Genomic DNA, 26972 nt, shown 5'->3' with positions numbered 1-26972 from the left:
TTTTCAGTGAGGAAGAGAAGACTTGCGGAGCTGAACGGGCCTATTTTTCCCAAGTGCAGGACTGGAGTGTAGCTCCCAGGCAGAGGTCGTTCCCAGCGGGTCTGTGCTACTGTGACAACCTAAGGCAAAGAAGTGCCTTGAGAGAGTTATTTGTGGTGCCTCGGTTCTGTTTCATGCACTAACAGTTTAAAGTAACTAGTGGCTGTAGTTGAAGATTTTTATCCAGTAGCACTGTTGTTTTCTGTAGAGCTGGAAGCTATCCAAGCCAGTAACCTGCCAGTGTTGTGCAGCCTCAGCTGAGCGTACATCCCGGTGTAAAAGTAACCTGGTTACTGCAGTGACCTGGGACCTCATTTTTCTATAAACTTTCTGCACAGTGTCTCATAGAGGTAGCATGTGGTATGCATGACGAGAGATACAACTCTTCCACACAAATTACAGAAGTATTAGAAAAATACTTTATTTTTTTTCCCAAAATGATTTCAAGTCAGCATAGAGGAGCAACTAGTTTAACCAGAACTTCTACTATTCAGAAACATGGCTAAATTAGATAGCTGCAAAGTGTACTTTTTTTTAAACCCACATTTGCTGAGTCAGTTAGTTAGATGTGCTGCTTTTCAAACGAATCCCTGTGTTTCTTAGAAACTATTGATCCTCCCCATAGCCATGCAGTAAAGGTTGAACTTAAGGCCACCAATTGTGAAATAAAGAGTCTCAAAAACCGAGCACTGGAGAATGGTGTAGCATCATTCTACCCTATGTGTGTCTGAATAAAAACATCACTTTTAGGGACCTGATGCAAATCCTGAGTTTGGCCTGAAGTAGCCAAACTAATCAGTAAATGAGAGTCCTCTCTTCTAATCCCCACAGTTTCATGACTTTAAAAGTGCACGTCCAGATTCGCACTGGCAACAAGTCAAATCCCCTTTCTTTGCTGCTTTATCAAGATGACCCTGTCCATTAAATTTTGTTATGCTGCAGATTGTTTTGCTTAATGCCACCCCTAACATATGCAGAGGCATAAATGCAAGGCTAAGCACTGTGTCCTTAGAAAGCTGCCAACAAACATCAACATCCTGACTCTAAACCGAGGCTGCACACAGCCTGAAAACTTTTTGTGGTTCCTAGAGGAGTAATTCCCCCTGGGGATATGTACCTCCCAGACACGCAGTGCAGTGGACCCAGAACAATCCCATCCAACATCCCTGCGAGGATCCCGACTGATAGGAAGATCGCCAGGCAAGAGCACTGCTGTACAAAAGCCTTATTCTTGGTCTGACAACAACATATCCTAGCAAGAGTTCTCGCCTACAATAATCTATCTGCACAGATCTGTTAAAGTACTCCTGCAGCCTCCTACACATACTCCAGCAAAAGCCCCACAGATTTCTACAGAGCTTGTGCACAAATACCGTGCACTTCGGCTGTGGCCAACAGAGCAGAGAAACACTGTACTTCCATCAGTGTGGGAAAATTTATCGTTCTTCAAAGCTTAATAAATGTGCCAGCAATGCCAAATAAAATGCGTTCCTATAGCTTCTTCCTTCCTCCCCCCAGGCCTGCAAGTTCCATGTCATAAAATGAAAATAATACGTAAGAAAATGTCTTGAAGATATTAAACAATAAAAAAGAAACTGGCAGAAAACATCTTTCTACCATATGTGCTGCAAAAACTTCAACTAATTCATCAAAGCAGAGTCACAGTTTCAGCTGAGCCATCCTCTCGGATCGTGGAATCATGGCATGGCTTGGGGTGGAAGGGACCTCAAGGATCACCAAGCTCCAGCCCCCCCCGACACATGCAGAGCCACCTACCTCCATACCTAACACTAGACCATGCTGCCCCATCCAACCTGGCCTTGAAGACCTCCAGGGATGAGCCCCAGCAGGATGAGCACAAAATGGAGTGGGTGCTCCTTGGAAGATGAGTTCCAGAACAGGCCTAAGCTGCATGACAGAATCACATCCTTCATGAAATCAGCAGTGAAAGAAAAGGAACCTCTAATTCAGCATCTATTGACACTCAACGTAGCATAAGTGGAATTCCACTTGCCCAGGCACTTGTTGTTGAACGTTGCATGAACTTATCAGAAAAAGTAGTTAAGGATCTTTTTGAGAAAATGATTGAAGACCTGAATCTAAATGAAGACTGTAAAGCTCCTTTAAGAGACAAGGATTTGTCCACAAAACGTGAGATGGCTGACGAGTGCATTTCTGCACCTGCCAAATCTGGTGTACTCAAAAACAGTGAACATGAATGTACCCTGTCCTCAACAAGAGTACATTCATGAACTGCAATCTGGAATCGCCAAGGAAAAACTTCTTAACTGTCCTGAGTCTCTGAGAGCGTCTTTAACCAGCTACCCAGTTAGCTAAGCTAACGGTTTTGGACATGAAGGCCTTGGACTTCTGTAGGATGCCTTGAAAGGCTTCTGGACAAGAAACAGCAAGAAAATATCAATTAGGAGAATCAACATAGACTTATCCAGTGCCTCAAAGCATTTATGAACAACAAATATGGATTGCAAAGGATTCTAGGAGATGAAAGAAGTCTCTTACTGTTATCGAGAGCAATTGATCCAAAGCAACCACATCACAACAGCAACAGCGAAAATACTTTTTGCTATGTAGTCAGATATACATGGAATAGGCTCATCAGCCCCAGTCACTTTTCAGAACCGCATAAACACACCTTACCCTGGGAAATCCTGATGGTACCAGTGACCCAGACATGCAAGGAGATGCAGGGAGCACTGTCATGGACGTGACAGCAGCACTTCGTCTTCAGCAACAAAAGCCTTTTAAGAAACATCTTTTTCTGCTTTGGAGAAATTAGCATCCACATTACCCATGTAGTCCAAACACAGTTAGGCTGATGGGACCAGCCCTGGTAACTCAGCTGGTCTTTCCCACGGAACTGCTTTGCTAAACACACGTCAGAGAACGTAAGTGAGCCAACCACTGCAAAGCAGAGATGTGGCTGTGCTGAGAAGCACCAGGCTTTGCGATGAAAGGCATCAAGTTGTGCAGCAGTGGAGTTACAAAACAGTGACATTTAGGATCAAGTGGATCACTGTTCCATCTCTCCAGCAGCTCTCCAGCAAAAAGGGAAGAAAGCCACTGGGTGACTGCAGCCAATCCTGCCTCACTGACCTACCCTGAAACTGACACGTCTTCTCTAAGGCATTACCACCAGCACACAGCAATTCATGTTTTGCACAGCAAGTCCATACCTGCGTTAATCTCAGAAAAGCAATGCAGAAAACAGGATAAAAAGGCTGCTCATGGGACTAAGCATGCATCTTACCCCTCCCCTCACCTCTGTGTAGCAGAGGGAACCTGTGCACATTTCAAACCCTTCTCCACTATTGCCCTAATGCAGCAAGGAGCAGAACAGGCCCTGTGACTTTGAGGTAGGCAGGACCTCCAGCTGCCAGCTCTCTGGAAAGTTGTACCTGGTAGCCAGGTCTGCTACGTGGCAGACAGTTAACTGGGTTTCAGCACTTACTGTTACAAAATTAAGCACCAACAAGACACAAACAACGTGTAATTGTGCAGTACTTTAAAAACTATGACAGAAGTACCAGAAGTTATTTATCATTATACCATTTTCAGACGATTACATACAAAATGTAGTCTTCCTTGCTTCACTTTGTATTGAGAAGTGGTACAGAAACAACCTTCCAAAAGGATTACACTGTTCCAAATTTCCTGATAGACTATAAATTATAAAATGTCCTTTTTAAGTTAATACCTGTCAAAAAGCAATAGTATTGTATGCAAGTTGAGCACTTCCACCAGCACTCTAGATCAGTCCTGCAAGTAAAAAGCTTGCATATTTTTCCACTAATATTCCAATCTGTACCAGAAGTATACTGGCCAGCAAAGCTTTGGGGGTAAGATACCAGGGGACCAAGGGTCTTGCTTCAGCTTCTGCTGAAGATTTTTGCTGGCACTAACAGCTGTAGCCAAGGTGACAAGAAAAAAGCCTTTTTTATGAAAAAAGATGCCAACCACTGAGTGAATGGGTGGGAGAATCTGAACAACAGCTTTGTTTATTATTTAATAGGCCTCTTGGATGAGACCTTCAATTATTTTCTTTGACAAGATAGATGATCTTGCTCTGTCCAGTCCAATAAGCAAGATCAAATTCATAGTTCAGTTTTATTAACATTTCTGGCACTTATGCATGGTGGATACAGCAGAAGGGAGATTGCAGTAAAAGAGGCATCAGCAGACTAGATTCCAGAGCTCCTACTTTATGACGACCTGGACACTTTGATCCAGGGTTGTACTTCTGCCAGGTGAAGAGGCTAGAAGGAAATTTTCAAGATTTACATGCACTGTTGGGCACTTGTCTTGATGAGCTAGCTGAAGTACCTGTTGGATCCTGTGGTGCTGATGCCTGTGTGCTGAATCCACCCTGTGTGCCCTTCACTGACACTCACCTCAGAGAGAGTATTAAAAGTCATGTATTAAAATAGAAGTTTTTCTTAGGGCTGTTCCAGCATCAAAGTGCAGTGGCTTCACCTGCACAAGTACCATTATCTGTTATTAAGCCACTTCTCAGAAACACACTAGACAGAATTCTACAAGCCTTGCAGAGGTTATTTCTACACATAGACCTTGCATAAAAGGACCAAAAGCAAGAAAGTATAGATCAGGCATGTCCAACCTATGACATGGGAGAGCTAGTAATCAGCCCCTCAGATTTGTCTCAGAGGAATCTGAGAAGAATCTGAAGTCCCAATGCTCACAGCATGGGAAATAAGTAGGATGGAAGCCATGGTGCAATTAGAAAACCGTGGCTTAATAGCTATCACAGAAACGTGGTGAGATAAATAACCCAAGTGGAACACTAGAACTGAGGGCTATAAGCTTTTTGGAAGAGATAAGCAGGAAGGAGGGGTGAAGGAGTTGCCCTGTATGTTAAGAAATGGATAGATGGCAAAGAGCTGCCTCTGAAAAACAACCATGGACAAGTTGAGAGCTTGTGGGGTTAAAATTTAAGACCAGAACAATAAAGGGCATCCGATGGTTGGTGTCTTCTACAGGTTCCCGATCAAGGGAAGCCTCTTGATGAGGCCTTCTCACATCATCTACAAGAAGCATCGTGTTCACAGTATTTCATCCAGTTGGGGGATCTCAACTTCCACCTGGATGTCTGCTGGGAAAACAAGGCAGCAGATTGTAAGCAATCCAGAAGACTGCTAGAGTGCACTCGGCGTAACTTCCTGGTCCAGATATTAGACAGACCAGAAGCGGGTGAAGTAGTTCTGGACCTGGTCCTCACTGATGCAGAAGAGCTCATTAAAGAGGCTAAACCTGGAGGCAGAGTGGGCCATAGGGATCACAGAACAGCCTGGCTTGGAAGGGACCTCAAAGATGATCTAATTCCAATCCAGTGCAGGAAACCAACTGTTTCCTTGGCTGCATCAAGAGAGAGGTGGCCAGTAGAGCAAGGGAAGTTACTGTTCCCTTCTGCCCTCATGAGGCCCCATCTGGAGTAATGCATCCAGGCCCGTGGTCACCAGCACAAGACAAGGAAAGGTCGAAGGGACTTCAACCCAAAAGCTGTCCTGTTTCCATGATACCAAAACTCAACCTGTATTTGCAAAGCACAAATGCTCCCGACATCTTGAGTTGTTTAACGTGGGTAACAAATCTTATTGCTTTTTCAGAGATTTACACACACACATCACCACCACTTCACTGCCATAACTGGTATTATGACAGTCTCTGTCCTCCCCTCTCTTTGTGTCTCAGTAGCAACATGCTTCAAGCTGTCATTTCCTTCTAGTGCAAGCAGAGCCGAGTCCTGGATATTTCACATACTCACAAGCAGAGGGATAAAACAGCTGACAAAAGCATCAAAATGAGAATCACTTCTGCTGGCATACCACACATCATAAGCAGGTGCAGCTGGGCAGACAGTACTTCTGTGCAATGCATGTCCTCTGCCTTTGCTGCAGTTGTGACAGGGATCCTTACTCTGCCTTCAAGGTTTTTATGCTGGATTAAATCTGTGACTTCATGTAACTACCCTTTGCTTCTCACTACGGTAAAGCAAGAGGTAGGTGCAGACGGGTATGTACGTGGAAAATACCTTCAACTCTAATCTGGTGATTTAGCCAGATACTCATAAATCTGCAGACTTCATAATCCCTGCACGGTCTATTACAGCAAATACATAATTAATGGAGAAGTCAGAAAGATCCACCACCGTGGAAGAAGAACAGTGGATTTTTTTTTTCGTCCCTTCAGTTTCTTTAAGTTGTGAGCAGCTGTGTCCCATCACACAATCTCTGCTGCAAAATCCCCATGGTAGAGGCCTGGCTACAGGACTAGGCAGGGAGAGGAATCCAGTAGCACTAGTAATAGATTGTACACTCCAGTATATATGTTCAAGTAATGCACTTTTTTCAGGATATTAAAGTGGGTTATAAACAAGACTTTCCAAGCTAAAAGACTTTTGTGATTTCTTAGTAATCCAGTTGAGTAACAGATAGAGATTTGGTTTTAGAAGCCCTTCAAATTAGCATGAGCGTCAGATCAGCTAATGAAACAGCTTAATCTTCTCCTGTGCCCCGTGCTCCTTGGGAGATATGTTCAATGGGTACCCTTGGCCGTCTCTCTGTGCATTCACATTCCTCCTTTAGTGCCTGTCCTGGAGCTCCTGAGGTCACCTGAAGCTCTTTCTCTTGACAAACAGGACAGCAAGCTGTAAGACCTTTCTTGCGACAACTCAGACACGTCAGGACAAGCTGCCGGCAGTGCTGGCTGGAACAAAGTTTATACTGGTCCCAAAGCGTCCCACAGTATCTGCAGGCTGGAAGGAAGCAAAAAGAAACATTGACACCCACACTGCTCCATCTGACCCTCATGCAGAAAGTTTTCTGTGGCCTCGGGAAGCTGAAATCTCATTTAAGTGGCTATCTATTATTTTCCCATCTTAGTTTTATTTTCTAAAAACATACTTCATTTTTAAAATTCTGATTTTAATGTAGGAAAAGTCCCCCTACGACAAGGGAAAAGCTATTGCTTCCTCTAGTTCAGATCAGACATGATCAGACGTATGACTGTAGTACTGCTTCCTAAAGGAAAGCTAAAGCCAGGTTTGCTCTGCTACTTGGCAAACGACTACCTGGCAATTGAGAAGACAGCAACAGGTATTTCATTTGCAATAGCTGAAGAGTGACCACAGCCAGAAGACTAGGTGAAATTCTTACTAACTTCAAGTAGAAATCACTGAAATACTGCAGGCTATAGAAAGCCTCATCCAAGCATGGAAATAACTAAGTGCTAGCAGTTTCCCAGCACCCGTCAGTCTATGTTTATGCTGATGTTCTCTGAGATCGCTGGAATAGAGACCAGCTGAACTGAGACCAGCAGAACTCTAATGCTTCCATCATTTGGCCAACTGTAGTTTGATTATGTAGGAAGCAAGCAGGTGACACTTTTGTTTGACATCTCCACAGTTCTACTTAACAGCAGCTCTGCATGATGCTTCATTTTACTGCCCAGATTAAGAAACTGTTTAGAATCATAAAAATCATAGAGTAAAACCATAGTGTTGATTATCATAATGAAAAGTGACCGTACTGACAGATCAAAGAGAATGAACATGAAACATACAGACTTGTCTAGAACATGGGGAGCTGGACATCTCAGTGGAATCCACTGCAATAACTTCTCAGCCTTCTATACTTCTGTTACCCAGTCTTACCTGAGATGACATCTTCATTGGAACAAATGGCATAACGATCATCAAATACAAACAACTTCCCCCTGTAGAAGCCATCTGGAAATTCCTCCAAGTACTTATGAATTCCACCTTTTAGCTGGTAGACCTCTTTGCACACTGCCTGTTCAAAGCACAATAGCAGAAACGCTGAAGGGGACAGTAGCAGTGGGCCTGTGCCAGAGTTCCAAAAGCAAATTTGAAGACATTAGGGGCTCACTGAAAATAAGCAGTTTCTCAGTGACCCTCAGATAGCACCACGAATGTGCAAACACCTAGTCAGTGCCACAGGGCAGCTCTCACAATGCTGGCCTGTTGACATAATTCAAAACGTTCGGTTCGTAGTATACTCAAAAAAAAAAAAAAAAAAGAAGGCTGGAAACTATCTTGGCTGAGGGAGCTTTGCTGCCTCACGTGTCAAACACTTGAACCTCTGTAAACACTGCTCATTTTGGTTTTATGTGGTGAGCTGTTAACAGAAACAGAACTTGTCAACATTCACAGTTGCGCAGCAGAGAAAGAATCATGGTTTACATGTCTGGACAACATGTCTGGACAACATGCCTGTGTTACATTCTCTTGCTCTATACCGGAGTGGGGCCCAGGACAACAGTGGGATGGAAGGCACAAATAGAATAGTGCAGTTCCAACTCCACTGCACTGGAAAAATCACTGCCAAGCTGACTTGCACCACTGTGAAACACTCAAGCACAAGCGTAACCTAGATAGAGCCTGCAGAAACACTAAAGAATGCTCTCAAACTCTCCTAAAAGATCACTAAAATGGTCAAGGTGCTTCTAAGTATGTTCCTTTTTTCAAGAAATGGGTTACTATTTTCACTCCTGCAACTGTAGCACATTGTGCTGAGATGCAATATAACACCTGTGTCCTGGACAGGCACAGTGAAGAAGATGTGATACAAACATTTCTCCACACTAAGCAGCTTATACTTGTAAGCATTTATCAGTAAAATAAACGACAGGGACCCTTGAAGCAGTCTCAACTCTCAACACTACCACACTCAGAATAGCATCTCACCTTGCTCCGCAGGTAAGCAGAGCCTCTTTCACAACGAATGCCTCCTGTGCAGTACATCAGGACACGCTTGTTTTTAAACAGCTTCAGGTTTTCATCAACATAGCTGGGAAAATAGCTGAACTTCCTGATATCTGGAGCCAGACAGCCCTGGAAGTGTCCCTGAAACAACATCAGATAGGTATGTGAATATAAACTCTCTTACATGGTAAGGTCTACGTCTCAGATTAGAGGAAGTAACTAATTTTGGGACCAGATTAACCAGTCACTGCTCACACCCAACTCTACACCTGCTTCAGGATGCTCCTCAACTGCGTTTATGCATCAAAATAGCTGTTAAAATCTTTAACAAAATTTTGTATATATTTCTTCTCATTCAAGCATAAACGAGGAATCTAATCAGAACACAACTGCCAGAGAGAGGATGAATTACTTCTCTAACAGTGCAGAAGAGCTGGTAAATGGAATACAATAGGTGGGACAACCCCATTTTTTACATACGGGGCAAAGCAAAAATGCTGGAAAATATCCCTACAAATTACACTAATTTTAGTTCAAACTGTCCAATATTCTGTACTCATGTTCTACGAACCACTTTGTCTTTTCCACACTCCAAGATGTTTAAGCACCCTGCCAGGTAGGCTCCATTCTAGGAGTTCCACTGCCTGCATCTAACCATCGCCGCTAAGCTGAGATTGTTACATATTCCAGTTAGTGTGACCAGTCCTCCCCAGTAAAGTTACACCCCCAGATGTGGACTGCTTCCCTGCAGCATCTGTAACACACTGCAAGAAGCAAGCAAACACTTACTATTTTACTTTCATAGAAGTTCCTACAATCCAGCAAGATGGTATCACTTTGTCCTTGACTGGACTGAGACAGATAATGTTCTACTTCTCTGTGAAATTCCTGAGGGGTTAAATGGATTCCTTCAGGGTAAAGAGGAAGAAAAAAAAAAAAGCAGTTTTGAGAATCAGAACCACAATATAATATTGTATATGATCTCACTGACTCAGATTGTCCTCAGATTTCCAACTAAAAGCTAAAATAGAAATTTTTCTGTGACAATTTAAAAAGTTATCATCTCAACTCATCCAGACAAGCCTATCCATGTTCAGTTTCCAATTGCAATACTTTCCAAAGAAACTAGTTATTTCTGTTCCACGTGACAGAAAAAGCAGACAGATTCCTGTCTGTACGGTCTTTGTTACATCCCCCTAGCAACTCTAAGAACTGTAAAGAAATAAGAAAATATGTTTCCTTTCACTTGGCTCATCTTCCATTGCATTTAGATGTGCTGAAGTTTACAGAGAAGCAACATTTTACCTAAAATTCACCTGTGTTGATCAAAATGGAAAACTACTGTAAGTGTAACCTGGATTTGCAGTTCCTCTGCTTTCAGGTTGCTCAGAACTCAGAACTCTCAACTTACTGGAAAACAAAAAACCTCATTCACTAAAATCCCTTTTATAAAAAAATAACCCTACAAGCAAATCATCAAGGTGATGGGAACCATCTTCACAAAATATTGTTAAATAGAAGTTAAAAAAAAAATTAAAAAAGAAAGAAAAAGAAAAATACAAACATGGTGGTAGAACGTGAAAAGCCTCTTACCCATCCTGTAAACTGTCTAGAAGTGGGAAAAAAAAGTGGGAACAAACAAACAAAGAAAACCCTGCCAAAAATGCAGAAGAACACTGGGAAGAGGGGAAGTCACAGAAAGATGGTGCAGAAATTTGCCACCAACAAAAAATACTGGTGGAAAAACAAGTCCAAACTTGCTCTGCTACTTGGTATTTGTAGTACTGCTGCACACTGTTATGTGCACAGCAACACAATTTAGGATTGATCAGAGGAGCTTTATGAAATGAGAGATAGTTTGGACAGCAGCTACCCCCTCTCTTCCCCTATTCCCTGTGATGTGAGTACAGAAACTCAAACAGTGTACGATTTCAGAAAGAAAGAAAAAAAAAGTACGGGGTGAAGAAGAACAATCACTCCAGTGCTGATAAAGCCAGGTATCCATGCCTGGGAGGGATGCATTCCAAACAAATAATTGTTAATAAGGACTCCCAAGAAAGGCTCACTCAGGAGCTTGTTAGCTGCCACAATTGCAAGTAATCAAGAGGTGAATAAGACAGAGATGGCTCTTGACATAGCCCATAGGAGTGAAATATCCAGTGTTATTTAAGCTCAGAAATGGAGAAATGCAGCAATCACGGGCTGTTAGCTTTTGGTTCAAGGGAATGCTCTTTTTCTTGAGTAACTTCTTAGCTAGACCTCTTAATCTTAAACGTAAATAATTTTACCAACACATTACCATCTACATAAGGGTCCTGAGAGTAGACGCCCAGCCAGTTACTTCTTACCAGTCTTAATCCATACTAAACATTTATAGGAAGCAGAAAACAAACGTTTGTGTCAGGAGCTGTCATGGATCTGATTCAGAAGCTGTTTCTGCTGTGCTGTGACAGACAGGATGTGGCTGTTAATTTCAACACAAAGAAGGGCAGATCAACACTACTGAATGAGGAATGATATATATACTCAAGAGTGAGCTCCTGCAGGATTCTAGCACTTCCTAGAAAAAAAAGTTAAAGGCAGGTCTTTGCGCCCACAGCAAGAGAACCCACTGGATCCAAAGGGCTACGGGCTAATGACAATCAAAGCACTGGAGCTCTTCATACCTATCAATTCTAAGCAGTCACAAGCACCTACAAAATATTCTGAATAACTGTACTCAGGAATTGAGCATCCTCCCTATGTTCGACACTAATCTCACTCTACACTGACTTTAGCAGGTGTTCAGTGATACTCCCTGACGAAAGAAAGTTCTTACCTACCCAAAAATAAGGTAACTGGTTGATGTTCTTTGAACTGTTAGAGTTTGCTACAAAAAAAACCACAACAGTTAATTCTAGGCTCTTTGAAGCAGCCAAACACTTAGGAAACCAAAACCTGGGCCAGCAAATTCCCTATACCATAAATTTTGACTACTGGTAGGAGTAAGAGATCAATTTCTGTATTTTTTTCCCTGTATCCTGGCCACTATGCAAAAGGAAGTGTTGCTTTGTGCAGATAATACTTTATTCTCATTTACCTCTCTTGGGTGAGATTCTCTTATTTTTCACAAAATCGACTTACCAGTTTCTTTATAAGAGACTTCTTTAGGATCAATGCCCAGTGGTACAATTTCTTTGAATACTCCAACTCGAAGATCCGGGAAACAGTGAGCTCCTCCTGCACTACTCTAGGAAATAGAACACAGGAATAATCCAATAAAGTTTCCAGATGTGAAGATAAAAAATATCCACTTATTTTAATTTGTACATCGCACTAGAACTTGAAAATGTCTCAGTGGCTGAGAGAAAGAACGTGTCAAGATCTGGAGGGCTAGGGATCAGTTCCATCACCAGCAGTCAAGTCCCAGTGACCACCCAGTGTGTCAGGCCCCATCTGGCAGGAGTCAGCAAGCAGTGATAAGGCTGAGAAAACTGTTCTTTCTTAATTAGAAACAGCACTGCTAACATCTATGGTGATAAGGTCAAGGCCCCTCCCAGCTTCCTGACCCTGACAGACATGGTAAATAAGTAATCTCTTATTGTGATAGACCATTTTGAGGCATCTGGGCCTGCAGATCTCTTCTGATCCTCTGACCTCCACAGCAACCATGGGCATGCCTCCTGTCACACATGCAAAGGGAACTGCAGTGGTTCAGTACCGAAAAAGACGTGTGGAAGATAAGCCAAGTGCAAGCCTTTAAAAATACAGATGGTTCCTCCTGCCACACTCAACCTTTGGAGGTCGTGACAAAGCCTTTCTGGTAGGCAACCCTCTACAGAGGACAGGATCTAAATGTAGGAACAAGCCTCAAATATGGTTTAGAAACACATAAACACACTAATGAAAGTGCAGTGTAGCACTTTGCCAGTTCTCACAGAAATCAGTTTGCAGCAAGTACAGTGGCCACTGGGTATTTTCATAGCCACAGGCCCAACACTCACTCATTTGTTCCCATCTCTTAGCACAGGAACTTGAAATACTCACTCGAGTATTTGACATGCAGAGGAACCAGGACCCAGAAAAGACCACCATGGGCTAATGCATGAGTGCTGGTGCCCGGAGAGGTCACGCAGGACTGCAAATATTTCCAATTTAAAGTTCCATCTGTATTTTGTTTTCACAACTGCACAGTAACAGGTCAGGTTTGCCTCTGTGTTTCATACAAACTCAATACACAAAGTGCTAAGACTGAATCAGCACTGCAGTTCTATGTGGGATTTGAGAGTCACGAGTTTCACTAACACTTTTCAATAGTTATTTAAGAGGAATAAAATGGTACTCCCTGCAAGTAAAATTGTGTGGAAAAAAAAAACAGTAGTAAAAACAAAAGCAGCTTTTCTTCCCCTCAGTAAAACTACATGCAGTGAAGGGTTAGCAAAAGCCCACCAGGAAGCCATATGGTCCACATAGCTGCCACCATCATCTGAAGACAGTAATCAGCATATATGTTCAGGCTTAAGTAGAGTTATGCACTAAGTGCAGTAAGGAGGAAAAACTTGATTCTGTCCATATATATATACGTGTGTGTGTGTGTGTGTGTTTCCTACAAAACATCCAATTCACAGAATTGACACTGCACCTGTAAGGACAGCAAAGCCTGCACAACACCTAAACCAGCAGGCAAGGACCATGAGAATTCTTGGCATGGATTGTGATGCCAGGTTTTGAGTCAAGTGACAGTAAATGCTTGCAGAAGAACAGCAAATTAGAAGCATATTCCCTCTTTCACCTCTGTGCAGCCCACAAGACTTCGCAACTGATGCCATCACTGCTTACAGTAACTGCTACTGCTGTTTGCACCAGCAGATTTCTAAACAAAGTTTAGGAACATCTATCTTAGGTCAGCACAGAGAGAGCAGAACTGCTCCTGAGCCATTGAAGTACTGAGAGAAAAGAGTCTTGTGGACCAGGTGTCCTCGCACACAAGTTGTATAGAAGCTCGCTCATTCCTCTTGCTTGATGTCTGTACTTACTTTGTAAACTCTCACCAAATACAGCTTATGTTACAAAGGTTGATCAGCAACTTGAACTTATGAACTTTGCACATACTGTGCAGGCACAATAGGCTAATTAATACTGAATTCTCCACCCTAAGCACCATTAAGTTGGAGATAATTACACTTGTGATGCATGACACAAAGGGGGAGGGGTTATGTATCAGGGGAAACACATATTTGGCAGACAGGGAAGTCTATAACCTCCAAGTACTTCAGCCAAAGAGGAAAGGAAGAGGGACCAATACAGTCAGGAGATAGGAATATAAAGGAAGCTGTTGACACTTTGAGACCCTAAGGGGAAATACCCCTAGTAGACTCTCCCTTTATTTGAATAAAGAAAGCCAAAGACTCTCCTCTGTCTATTTTTGGGGGGGAATAAAGATAACTGAGCAAGCCTGTTTGAGCAGAATTTTTCCCATCAACTATACTATTAAGACCCAGTGTGCTCATTTCTTAAATATGTCCTGCATTAACAATGCCTATGCAGACGTATAATCAATGGGTATACAGATGGCATATAGTCAATAGAAATACAGATGGTGTGTGTGCGTGTATATGTATGTATATGTATGTATATATACATACATATATATCCAGGAGCTTGGCTAATATAATTTATATTGGAGAAATGAGAGAATGTGAGATGAACTCCTGATGGAGCAGATCTCCAGAGAGATCCTTTCCCACTGGCAGTCAGCTCTTACATGGCTCTAGGAGAGGTGCAGCCAGGCTCCACCCCTTCCTGCAGCACAGGTGAGTTGCCTTCACCTGTGCTCCCGTGGCTGACTCATTGCTCGCCTCAGGTGATCAATCAAAGGTTCAGGCCGTGATTCAGCAGCCCCATACAGCAGTGTCACGGAGTTAACGAGATCAATCTACACCCGTGACAGGGGGTGGTAGGCCCCTGCCCTCCCCTCCCCAGCCCACAAAATGGGAAGGAAGGGAGGAAAACAAAAACAGCAGCAACAATCTATGGAGGAAAACTTATTTTACTAACTATGATGTCAGAATGCAAGATAACACAATAAAATACAATCTGATTGAAATTGAGACTAATAAATCAAATAAGATAGGAGACAGAGAGCTCCCGAGACCGATTCAAACCTGAAAAGCTTGGAACGGCCAGGAAAGCACCTCCAGCACCCACTGCCAGGCACTGAGAGACCGCCCCACCCGGAAGGGCCAGATCCCATGGCTTCTGTAATGTATAGGGATAGGTGCCTGGAATTGGAGCATTAACACTTGAACTCCCAGTGCACTACATGATATTTTGATGCGGAATACTGAGAACCAAAAACAAAAAACATAAAACCATGACATTCCACCTTATTTTACATCACTACATCATGCTTAATTTACATACGTATATATGAATAAGCGAAAGATGATTAAAATGCATTACACACACGTCTATATACATATACATAGAATTACTGACTGCACTCCCTCAACATCAAGTTTCCCTGTGGTACACATTGAACATCCCCGTTCTTTTGCATCACCCACCAAGTGGACACAGGTCCCTGGGCAAAAACAGTTCCACAGAGAGGGTTGCCCTTTCCAGAAGCTGGAAGAACCCAAACTGCCTTTCCCAACATGTTCTTTACATGTACAACAGGGACTTTATCTCCGTCTACGGTATGTAGGGAGCCGGATTGGGTAGGACCATCACGACTGATAGATCCTCTGGTATTGACTAACCAGGTGGCTTCTGCCAAATGCTTCTCCCAGTGCTTAAATGTACCGCCTCCCATTGCTTTCAGCATAGTTTTTAACAACCCATTGTATCGTTCAATTTTACCAGAGGCTAGTGCATGGCAGGGAATATGGTAAATCCACTCAATGCCATGATCTTTGGCCCAAGTATTTACAAGAGAATTTTTAAAATGAGTCCCATTATCTGACTCAATTCTTTCTGGGGTGCCATGTCGCCATAGGACTTGTTTCTCAAGACCTAATATGGTATTTCGGGCGGTAACGTGGGGTACTGCATAGGTTTCAAGCCACCCAGCGGCTGCCTCCACCATAGTAAGCACATAACATTTACCACTGCGAGATCGTGGCAAGGTGATATAATCAACCTGCCATGCCTCCCCATATTTATACTTTTGCCATCGCCCTTCCCCCCAGTGTGGTTTCATCCTTTTGGCTTGTTTGATTATGGCACATGTTTCACAGTCATGAATAACCTGTGCAATAGCGTCCATAGTTAAGTCCACCCCTCGGTCTCTAGCCCATTTATATGTTGCATCTCTCCCTTGGTGACCCGAGGTCTCATGGGCCCATCGAGCTAGAAATAATTCACCCTTGTTCTGCCAATCCAGGTCTATTTGAGCCACCTCAATCTTGGCAGCACGGTCTACCTGATGGTTATTTTGCTGCTCTTCAGTAGCCCGACTCTTGGGCACGTGAGCATCTACATGGCGCACCTTTGCAACCATATTCTTTATTCGGGCAGCAATATCTTTCCACAGCTCAGCAGCCCAAATAGGTTTACCCTTTCTTTGCCAGTTGTTTTGCTCCCACTGCTGTAACCACCCCCATAGATCATTTGCCACCATCCATGAGTCAGTGTAAAGATAAAGCATTGGCCACCTCTCCCGTTCAGCAACATCCAAGGCCAGTTGGACAGCCTTTACCTCTGCAAATTGGCTCGATTCTCCTTTTCCTTCAGTGGTCTCTGCAACTTGTCGTGTGGGGCTCCACACAGCGGCTTTCCATCTGCGATGCTTTCCCACAATACGACACGATCCATCTGTAAACAGGGCATATTTCTTTTCATTTTCTGGTAGTTCATTGTATGGTGGGGCCTCTTTTGCACGTGCTACTTCTTCTCCTGGTGATGTTCCAAACTTTTTACCTTCAGGCCACTCCATGATCACCTCTAGGATTCCTGGACGGCTGAGATTCCCCATCCGTGCCCGTTCCGTTGTGTAATCAGCACAATCCACTTGCTCCAAGTGGCATCAGTAGCATGATGGGTGGAGGGAACCTTTTCCTTAAACATCCAGTTCAGCACTGGCAGTCGAGGTGTCAGAAGGAGCTGCGTTTCAGTACCGATTACTTCAGAAGCAGCCCGAACCCCCTCATACGCGGCTCAGATCTCCTTCTCAGTTGGAGTGTAGCCCTCTTCTGACCCCCTGTAGGCTCGACTCCAGAATCCCAGGGGTCGGCCTCGGGTCTCTCCTGAGGCTCTTTGCCACAAACTCCAAGTGGGACCTTTCTCTCCAGCAGCAGTGTAGAGGATGTTCTTTATACCCTGTCCCGTTCGTACTGGCCCTAGGGCCACGGCACGGGCTATTTCCTGTTTAATCTGTTCAAAAGCCTGCTGCTGCTCCGGGCCCCATGTAAACTCATTCTTCATTCGCGTCACATGATAAAGGGGACTTACAATGAGGCTGTAGTTTGGAACATGCATTCTCCAAAAGCCCACTGCGCCCAGAAAAGATTGTGTCTCTCTCTTGCTAGTGGGTGGAGACATGGCAGGGATTTTGTCAATCACATCTGTTGGGATGTGACGACGGCCATCTTGCCACTTTATACCTAGGAACTGAATCTCCTGAGCAGGTCCTTTCACTTTGCTCCGCTTAATAGCAAAACCAGCACACAGAAGAATTTGGATTATTCGCTCTCCTTTCATGAAGACGACTTCTGCTATATCACCCCACACAACGATATCATCAATGTACTGCAGGTGCTCAGGAGCACTGCCTCGTTCCAATACAGTTTGGATCAACCCATGGCAAATGGTTGGGCTGTGTTTCCACCCCTGGGGCAAACGGTTCCAAGTATACTGAACGCCCCTCCATGTGAAAGCAAACTGTGGCCTACATTCTTCGGCCAAAGGAATGGAAAAGAAGGTGTTAGCAATGTCAGTGGTGGCATACCATTTGGCTGCCTTTGACTCTAGTTCATATTGGAGCTCTAACATGTCTGGCACAGCAGCACTCAGTGGGGGTGTGACTTCATTCAGGCCATGGTAGTCCACCGTCAGTCTCCATTCTCCACTGGCTTTACGTACTGGCCATATGGGGCTGTTAAAGGGTGAGTGAGTTCTGCTGATCACTCCCTGACCCTCTAGTTGATGAATCAACTTATGAATGGGGAGCAGGCAATCCCTGTTGGTGCGGTACTGCCATCTGTGCACCGTTTTTGTGGCAATCGGTACCTGTTGCTCTTTTACTTGCAGCAACCCCACAGCAGACGGATCTTCTGATAGGTCAGGCAAAACAGACAGCTGCTTAATGTTGTCTGTGTCCACAGCAGCTATTCCAAAGGCCCACTGATACCCCTTAGGATCCTTGAAATGCCCCCTTCTGAGGTAATCGATACCTAGTATACATGGAGCCCCTGGGCCAGTTACAATAGGATGTTTTTGCCAATCCTTACCAGTGAGGCTTATCTCGGCCTCTAACACAGTCAATTCTTGAGAGCCTCCAGTCACCTCGGAAATATGGATTGATTCTGTCCCTTCATGACTCGAGGGCATCAGAGTGCACTGTGCACCAGTATCCACCAGTGCCTTATATTTCAGTGGTTCTGACGTGCCAGGCCATCGAATCCACACAGTCCAATATACTCAATTATCCCTTTCCCCCCCCTGGCTGAGGGCAGGGCCCCTCTATTCATTACCTGTGATAACTGGAGCAACTGCACTGGTGGTTGATCTGCTTTGTAATTCTCTCACCCGTGCTCATAGTACAGGAGTAGCTTGGTCGTGCCATTTTCTCATGTCTTCTCCATGGTCACGTAGGTAACGCCACAAAGCAATTCGCGATGTATTGTTCCTCACTGGAGCCAGAAAGCGGTTGCCTTTAGCAGCTGAGATTTTTGATGGTGCCCGTGAGCAGGGAGGTTCATCATCGTTAATTAGTTGGATTCGCATTAGTTTGATCAGCTCCTTCATTAGACTCTTTTGATTATCCTGATCTTCACCGGGCGTTTCTGATACTGGCACAGGTTTGTCACGATCAATCAATAGAGACATTTGCTCCTGCATTTCATTCAGTTGGTCCGTTATTTGTGAGATGCCGGCAATGGAAACGTGAGTTGGGGGTAGCTGTTGTTCGTAGTTTTGGAGCGTCAGATTCAATTCAAAAACTAAGGATATTCTCTCTTGTTCCCAGTATCTGTCATTAGCTGACAGTAGTGTACCGGCATATCTGTCTGGTGCTGTTGCTATGAGTCTCTGCCATATCTCAGGCGTCGTCCTCACTCTCTCAGGATCGTGGTCTTGTCGTGGGTGGTTAGGAACAAAGTTAGGGTCAAACAGCATTTCCACCACAGCCATTTCCCTCAAATACTGGATACCCTTTTCAACTGTATCCCATCTTTTCATCACAGGCTTCAAGCCATCTTTGAAGCGATACCTTTCTTTCACGGCTATTAGCACTCGTTCCCAAAGGGAGGCAGACTCATCCAAACATCGACCAATTCCTCGGTCAATAGCTGGGTCTCTGGCAATGGCTCCTAGTTGGCGAGCTTCATTACCATCTAGAAACAAACTATTGGCCCCGTGGTCCCAACAACGAAACAACCAGGAAACAATAGTTTCATTCGGGCCCCGTGTGAACTCCTTTCTTGAGCCTTGGATTTCAGTCATCTTCAGAGGCCGACGAGTAGTAATAAGGATGTCCTCATCATCAGTGTCTTCTGCATGTCTCTTAGTTTTTCCTTTTGCTTTTCGCGATGGTGGTGGTTCTGAGGAGAGCCCCTCGCCTGGATCTTCCTCCACCTCCTCCTCCGCTTCTTCTCTTTTCCGTTCTAGACGCGTGGACACTCGTTTCCATTTCTTGCCTTCCACAGGAGCAACTGATATTGTTACTGGTGTCTCTTGTAACTGGTCAGATTTGACTTGGAGATTCTCCATTTTGGCTTGAACCTCAGCTTGGAAACTCTCTCTCTCTCCAGAATAGTATTATATAGGGCGCAGTAAGCACAAGCCAAACCCCAAATAAGTTGTACCTCCTTAGAGTTATATAAGTCCCTGACTCAAATACTGACTTAGTTTCTCAGGATCCCACAGGTGTTCAAGAGTAAAGTCCCATGACACTGCGGGTCCCCTTGCTTTTAAGATCTTTCCTAAACCTCTCTATATTCCCTGCCAGTCAGCATTCTCTGGTTCTGGAGGAGACTCCTTCCCTTTGTAAAGGAATATAATCCAGGAAAGCAATAGCACGCACCCCAACATGAGTATTAAGTCGAGATTCGAAAACCGTCTGACAAACTGATAAGGAAGCCTGGAGACCAGTCTGAACATTGTGCTGTTCGTAAAATTAGCCATTCCATCTGGGATGTGAATGTCAAAATTCAGACCATACCACATTGCATACAGGTACCATGCAGGTGTCTCCGTCAATTCCCTTAGGTAGTTATATATGAACATAATTCCACAACAAGTAATTATGGCCTTGATAATTTGCCAATAGGTTGAGAATAACATGACAGCTTGTAAGCCTTTACTCAACACCCTCACGATGAAAAATGGGTTCATTGCTGGTGTCTATTAAAAAGGGGTTAATGAATTGAAACTGACAAGAGGAAGGAGGCAAAAAGAAAAAAAAAAAAGAAAAAGGCACTACCCAGACTGAGCAGTGCTCAAAGTTTACAAATATCCCAGAACACTGGCAGCACGCCTAGTCTTTCAAGGTCAAGTTTTCCAGCACAGAAACCTAAACTACTGATAATGCTCCCTAACGAAGCTCTGTAAGAGCAGAGAGAGAGATTCGTTCTAAAAGCTAAAAAGCAGCATTGCCCGCATCCTCCACCAAAAATCTGTCAGAGTTAACGAGACCAATTTACGCCCGTGACAGGGGGCGGTAGGCCCCTGCCCTCCCCTCCCCAGCCCACAAAATGGGAAGGAAGGGAGGAAAACAAAAACAGCAGCAACAATCTATGGAGGAAAACTTATTTTACTAACTATGATGTCGGAATGCAAGATAACACAATATAATACAATCTGATTGAAATTGAAACTAATAAATCAAATAAGATAGGAGACAGAGAGCTCCCGAGACCAATTCAAACCTGAAAAGCTTGGAACGGCCAGGAAAGCACCTCCAGCACCCACTGCCAGGCAGTGAGAGACCGCCCCACCCGGAAGGGCCAGATCCCATTACTTCTGTATAGGGATAGGTGCCTGGAATTGGAGCATTAACACTTTCCCAGTACACTACATGATATTTTGATGCGGAATACTGAGAACCAAAAACAAAAAACATAAAACCATGACAAGCAGAAAATAAGTTTTTCATACCTTGAAATCATCTCGAAACAAAATATCTTTGAACAGAGGCTGAGCAAGCATAACTTCAATGTAGAGATTGGTAGCTACTTTGCTTCCACCAACTGTTCCATTAATTCCTTCTGAAGCAACTCGTACCTAGAAGGCAAGAAAAGAACAGGCCTACAACTTAGTACCAGCAGAAACAGACTGTGGTGAAAATGAGCAAAATCTGATAGAGAGGTAAGTTTGAGCAATAAACAGAGAAATGATAACTGGTTAACTGGTAGGGTTCTCCCTGGCAACTCTACAGGCTTGAGGAGGAGTGGCTGCAAAGCTGCCTGATGGAGAGGGACCTTGGTGTTCTGATGGGCTGAATATGAGCCAGCACTGTGCCAGGTGGCCAAGAAGGCCAACGGCATCCTGGCTGGTGTCAGGAATGGAGTGGTGAGCAGGATCAGGGAAGTCATCCTGCCCCTGTACTCGGCACTAGTGAGGCCTCACCTCGAGTGCTGCATTCAGTTTTGGGCACCTCAGTACAGAAAGGACACAGAGGTGCTGCAGCGGGGCCGGAGAAGGACAACAAGGGTGGGGAAGGGCTTGGAGAATATGGCCTGCAAGGAGAGACTGAAGGAACTGGGGATGTTCAGGCTGGGGAAGAGAAGGCTGAGGGGAGATCCTACTGCTCTCTGCCAGTACCTGAAAGGTGCTTACAGCAGAGCAGGGCTGGTCTCTTCTCATTGCTGACAGCTGACAGGACGAGGGGAAATGGCCTCAAGTTGCACCAGGGTAAGTTTAGGTTGGGTATCAGGAGACACTTCTTTACAGAAGGGGTTGTTGAGCACTGCAATGGGCTGCACAGGGAGGTGGTTGAGTCACCGACCGTTTGGATGTGTCTAAAAACCGTTTGGATGTGGTGCTCAGGACATGATTTAGCAGAGGGCTGTTAGAGTTAGGGTAGGATGGTTGGGCTGTGGTTGGACTCCATGATCTTTAAGGTCTTCTCCAACCAGAGCAATTCTATGATTAACAAGCAAATACTGCAGTCAGCATTCAAATTCCTACTGAAATTCTGCTTCAGAAAGAGCAGTGGGATTGTGCTCAATGACTCAGATAGCTGAAAGAAAAATGTGAGAATGCATAATACAGCATGCAGTACTAAGTGTCAGCTTGAGTCATTTTACCTACACCACTGACACAAATGAAAACTTCTGAGGAGGAGTTAAAAAAAAAAAAAAAAAAAAAGACTGAAGACAAGAGAAAAAAGCATTCAAAAAGGCAACTGCTGAACCAATTTGGAAAGGGGAACGAGAAAGGGGCACCTTCCTCCTCCCCTGTCCAACCATCAGACAAGAAAATGAGCCAAAGAAAAGAAGTTAGTGCATCAGGACACTTCACTCCTAGACTCTGCAGATGTAGAATAAGGAAGATGCCTTCTTTTCATTCCTTCTGAGTAAGGAAGGTTGGGTCTGTAGAATGCAGAGCACTGAGTCCATTCTGTTTTAAACCAGCTCTGAGAAAAACGCTAGATGGGATGCAAATCTGATAGCTCAGTTAGAATACCCTGAGAAATTCTTGTTCCCAGAAATAGAAAAAAATAGAAAGCACAAAAAGAAGAAAAATAGGATATTTGGTAAGAAGATTAAAAAAAAAAAAAAAAAACGCTTTGATGTTACAGTCCATCCTGCACTACAGCATACAGACACTGTTCACACAAAAATTTCTATGTAGCTAAGACACAAGGAACTGACATGAACATTCACAATTTAAAAAAAAAAAAACATACCAGGAAGTGAAGGACTAAAAATAAGAAAAGAAACAAATAACACAGGAGACATTAGAGAGGAAAAAAAAAGAAAAAAAAAAAATTTAAAGAAGAGTAAATGGGACAGATATTCACTGCAGATATCCAAACCAATTAGACAGAGATATCTGCCAGCAGCAGTAATGCGCTTGAACCTAATACGGTTTATCTTAGGGTGCAGAGGCTGGTCTCCTACTATTGGCATAGAAAGAAAAGCTATTCAGGAAGACAAGTCAAATATCAAAGTAGTGTCCTGTTCTGAGTCACCCTCTCGAAAAAAGTTTTCCTCCTTTGGGAACACCAGCTTTTGAGCCCAGAATTTGCCTCTGCCCCTAAATTTCAATAGCCAGCTAGATGAACCAAGTGGTCTGTTGGCGTGCTCTCCATGAAATTAAATTGAAGCCGAGAAAACTGACAAAGTAACTTGACATTCCAGAGAGTTATGTCAAGCGGGTATTCCCTTTATTACAGCACTGAGTGCGTGGGGGATCACTCCACCAACATGTACACTGGGAGAGGCAGAGACTCTATATTTAAGGGTATAGTGTATACATATTCATTACATTTCAAGGACATGAGCAGAAATCCCCCCCCACTCAGCTCTTGTGAGGCCCCATCTGGAATGCCGCATCCAGTCCTGGCGCCTCCACCACAAGAAAGATGTGGAACTCTTGGAGCGGGTCCTGAGGAGGGCCACTAAGATGATCAGAGGGCTAAAGCACCTCTGTATGAAGAGCTGGGCTTGTCTAGCTTGGAGAAGAGAAGGCTGCAGGGAGACCTCATTGTGGCCTTCCAGTACTTGAAGGGAGCGTATGGACAGGAGGGGGAATCGCTGTGTGAGAGTGATAGGACAAGGGGGAATGGGAAGGTTTAGGTTGGATATTAGGAGGAAGTTTTTCAGCCAGAGGGTGGTGAGGCACTGTAACAGGTTGCCCAAGGACGCTGTGGATGCCCCATCCCTGCAGGCATTCAAGGCCAGGTTGGATGTGGCTCTGGGCAACCTGGGCTGCTGGTTGGTGACCTGCATACAGCTGCGCCTTTTCAATCCAGGCCATTCTATGATTCTATAAAATTCCAATAAGTAATTAACACCTCTGGTGGCCGTGAGATGAAGCCAAATAGTCATTCTTGCTGTACATTTCCAACATTTTAAGGGGGGGGTAGACCAAACAGGTTGTGAATGATGTTACATTGAGCTGAGGTATCTGCTTTGCCATCTTACCTTCAACAACAGGACATCTCTATTCTACTTTCTTATCTTCATTTGACCACAAGTTTCACGGCCTCCACATTTTGTACTTGAGCTTACATTTATGCAAGCTTCCTGTCCTTCAGCTTGTATCCGCTCACATTATGCGAAAGGCTGTTCTCACAACACGGAAAAGTTGTTCTCATGATTCAAAATAAACAAAGATAACATGCAAGAACAAGCACTGCTATGGTGTGGTGTGACCAAAGCTGCCAGTAGTTGTTCTCTTCTCATTCTTGACAATTCTGAATTACAACTTGGTGCCATGACCTTAACCACTACACTTGGCAGCAACACACCTAGCAGACCCCAATCTGCGTGTGCTGCACATCCAGCTTGGCCTTCAGGGTATGCTGTGCTGCACTTGTGTTCTAAATGATACTTTACAGAGTAGAGTCCCTTTCTCAAAAAAATTGTAACAGACTAGCACCTTGTGGTGTAAAACACTTGCTGTCTCACAAGCCACATCATTCTGGAGCAAACAAAGAGCATGCTTTTCTGTAAGGAACGTGACCGTTGTGTAAAACCTTACCTTGCCAGTGAGATGCAGATGCTGGCACAGAGCCTTCTGCCAAGCACAGAGTTTCTCTGGATCCTTCACCTCACAGTAGCAGTAATAAAGAAGTACTTCTCCCACCTTGCTGCCCAGAACATAGCAAAGATGAACAAATAGGAAAAGGATGTTAGAGTTGAAAGCACAAAAATACATTACTAACATTAACCCTTTAAAAAGCAGGTGATTTTCTCCTTTGTTGTTGTTGTTGTTAAAGCATAAAAAAGAGTAGCAAGACATAAGACTAGTGGAATACGTGAGCTTGCTTTTGTGAAACTGGCGTATCAAACTTGTTCAATGGCAGTGTCTGCAATTCTTGATGAGCTCTCAAAGTGCTCATCAGAGATTTATGATGAAATTTTACTCCTGTGCTTCCTCCTTGAAAACAGCTGCTCACAACTGTGCAAACTGCCAAAAAGTGATGGCGTATATAAAGTGTGACTGTGAAGAGAGAGATATTTCTCTGCGCTAAGAAGGAGCTCATAACTGTCTGACATGGTTAGATTTTTGAATTGAATGTCTCATTGCAACTCCATGCATTCTATTTGAAAACTTGCAGGTCATGTATTTATGTTGACTAACAACAGAGTCACAAATATACCAAAAAAACTGAACATATTTTCAGATTCCTGTAAAAAAATGGAAGGCAAGAGTGCATACTCATACACAGAGCAAACAGTGCTGTTCTGCTTCCTACTGCTGCTCTCCTTCACAAACCCCAGATTTCAAATAGCACAGAACAGTTTCAGCAAGGCATACCACTCTGACAGCCTGCTTCTCCAGAGCTTCCGTCGAAAAAGGAAATATCATTTCAGCATCAGGAATCATGGGATTCAAGAGAGTTCAAATAAACCAACCGTCTCCTGGAAAGTCTACAACTCCTGATTCAAGGAAGCAAGAAAGGAAAGAAGGAATGGGCTGCTGATGGAGGTGGTGGAGTCACTGACCCTGGAGGTGTTCGAGAAACATTTAAATTCTGTGCTGAGGGAAATGGATTAGTGAGTACTATTGGTGATAGGTAGATGGTGGGACTGGATGATCTTGAAGGTCTTTTCCAACCTTGGTGTTTCTGTAATTCTATGAAGGCACCTAGGAGCCTCGAGGGCTGCCAGCAAACTGCGGGCTGAGCATCACAGAATCATAGAGTGGCCGAGGTTGGAAGGGACCTCAAGGATCATGAATCTCCAATTCCCTGCCACATGCAGGGCCACCAACCTCCACATTTCATACTAGACCAGGCTGCCCAGGGCCCCATCCAATCTGGCCTTGAACACCTCCAGGGACGGTGCACAACCTCTCTGGGCAGCTGTTCCAGCACCTCACCACTCTCATAGGAAAGAACTTCCCCCTAACATCCAACCTAAATCTTCCCTCCCTCAACTTCAAACCATTCCCCTTGTCCTGCTGTTATCTCCCCTTTCCAAGACCTGACTCCCCTTCTGTCTGTAGGCTCCCTTTAGGTACTGAAGGTTGCAGGGAGGTCACCCCGCAGCCTTCTTTTCTCCAGGTTGAACAAGCCCAGCTCCCTCAGCCTGTCTTCGTAGGGAAGGTGCTTCAGTCCTCTGATCGTTTTGTGGCCTCCTCCAGAGAGCCATCACTCCTAAAGAAAGGTGGTACCGGCAGGTGCCCGGCCTTACCTGGTCAGCTCCTCACGGCGGAGGCCGCTGGTGTCGGGCAGCGCCTCGCAGAGCTCTCCGCAGTCCCGTCCTGCCACCCGCTCAGCAGACACCGCCCCGACGACGGGCCCGGGCCCGGGCCCGGTCGCCTGCCGTTCGACGTCCCCTCCATGCTGCGTACCGACGTGCCGGTGGATGCCACGGCGTTCGCGGAACGTCTGCCGGCAGCACCTCCACCATACGGCCGCTCCGCCGCTCGGACAGGCGGCCGGCACCTCTTTCGCCTTGACGAACAAGGAGAACGCCTGCAAGACAGCCGGCCGTTACCGCGGGCGATGGTGGCGCGTCGCCCCGTGCCCGCCCCCTACGTACCTTCCTGCGGGCGGAAGCGCGTTGCTTCCTAGCGGCGGCCGCCTGAGGCCCAGCACCGCCCCGAGGAACGGCCCCCGGCCCGGGCTGCGCCTCACCCGGCGCCATCTCCCGCCGCTGGCCCCACCCCGGAAGTGCTGCCCGACAGAAAGCGGAACCGGAAGTGGAGGCCAAGCCGCTGGAAGTGGGCGGGGAAGGAGCGCGGTTGTCTTAGTCCCGCGCGGCGCGGCGCGGCGCGGCCCAGTTCTCGCTTCTCGCCACTCGCTTCTCGCTCGGCGCCATGTCGCGGCGGCGGCACAGCGACGATAGCGATGACAGCGATG

At 44.9% G+C, this 26972-nt stretch overlaps 4 protein-coding genes across 6 annotated transcripts in view; 2 read left to right on the top strand and 2 right to left on the bottom strand.

Annotated features, from left to right (window-relative positions):
- Positions 1 to 725, top strand: part of TMOD1 (tropomodulin 1) — a 13792-nt gene extending 13067 nt beyond the window's left edge. For all 3 annotated transcript variants that reach the window (XM_010726190.4, XM_010726191.4, XM_019610712.2), the window contains one exon: positions 8 to 725. In XM_010726190.4, the coding sequence (XP_010724492.1) occupies positions 8 to 72 (65 nt within the window). In that variant the 3' untranslated portion in view covers positions 73 to 725. The remainder of the gene's footprint in view (positions 1 to 7) is intronic.
- On the bottom strand, positions 436 to 26812 carry TSTD2 (thiosulfate sulfurtransferase like domain containing 2). Its single transcript, XM_085214026.1, has 9 exons — positions 26653 to 26812; positions 26302 to 26585; positions 24644 to 24752; positions 21092 to 21217; positions 11921 to 12026; positions 9587 to 9705; positions 8780 to 8938; positions 7727 to 7865; positions 436 to 6829 (listed from the first exon to the last, which is right to left on the bottom strand). Exons 1-9 carry the CDS (start codon positions 26755 to 26757, stop codon positions 6570 to 6572), a joined length of 1407 nt encoding a protein of 468 aa, XP_085070152.1. The 5' UTR covers positions 26758 to 26812; the 3' UTR covers positions 436 to 6569.
- On the bottom strand, positions 17019 to 19705 carry LOC146542405 (uncharacterized). The gene has a single exon (XM_085214027.1). The coding sequence runs from the start codon at positions 19703 to 19705 to the stop codon at positions 18530 to 18532; it is 1176 nt and encodes a 391-aa protein (XP_085070153.1). The 3' UTR covers positions 17019 to 18529.
- NCBP1 (nuclear cap binding protein subunit 1) overlaps positions 26798 to 26972 on the top strand; it is a 32776-nt gene continuing 32601 nt past the window's right edge. Inside the window, exon 1 of the mRNA XM_085214025.1 lies at positions 26798 to 26972. Within this exon, the coding sequence (XP_085070151.1) occupies positions 26930 to 26972 (43 nt within the window). The 5' untranslated portion in view covers positions 26798 to 26929.

Source organism: Meleagris gallopavo, chromosome Z (genome assembly GCF_905368555.1).
Source record: "Meleagris gallopavo chromosome Z, MGAL_WU_HG_1.1, whole genome shotgun sequence".
NCBI classification, from domain to species: domain Eukaryota; kingdom Metazoa; phylum Chordata; class Aves; order Galliformes; family Phasianidae; genus Meleagris; species Meleagris gallopavo.
The sequence above is the reverse complement of the archived record's forward strand: the minus strand, read 5'-3'. Positions and strand labels throughout refer to the sequence as shown.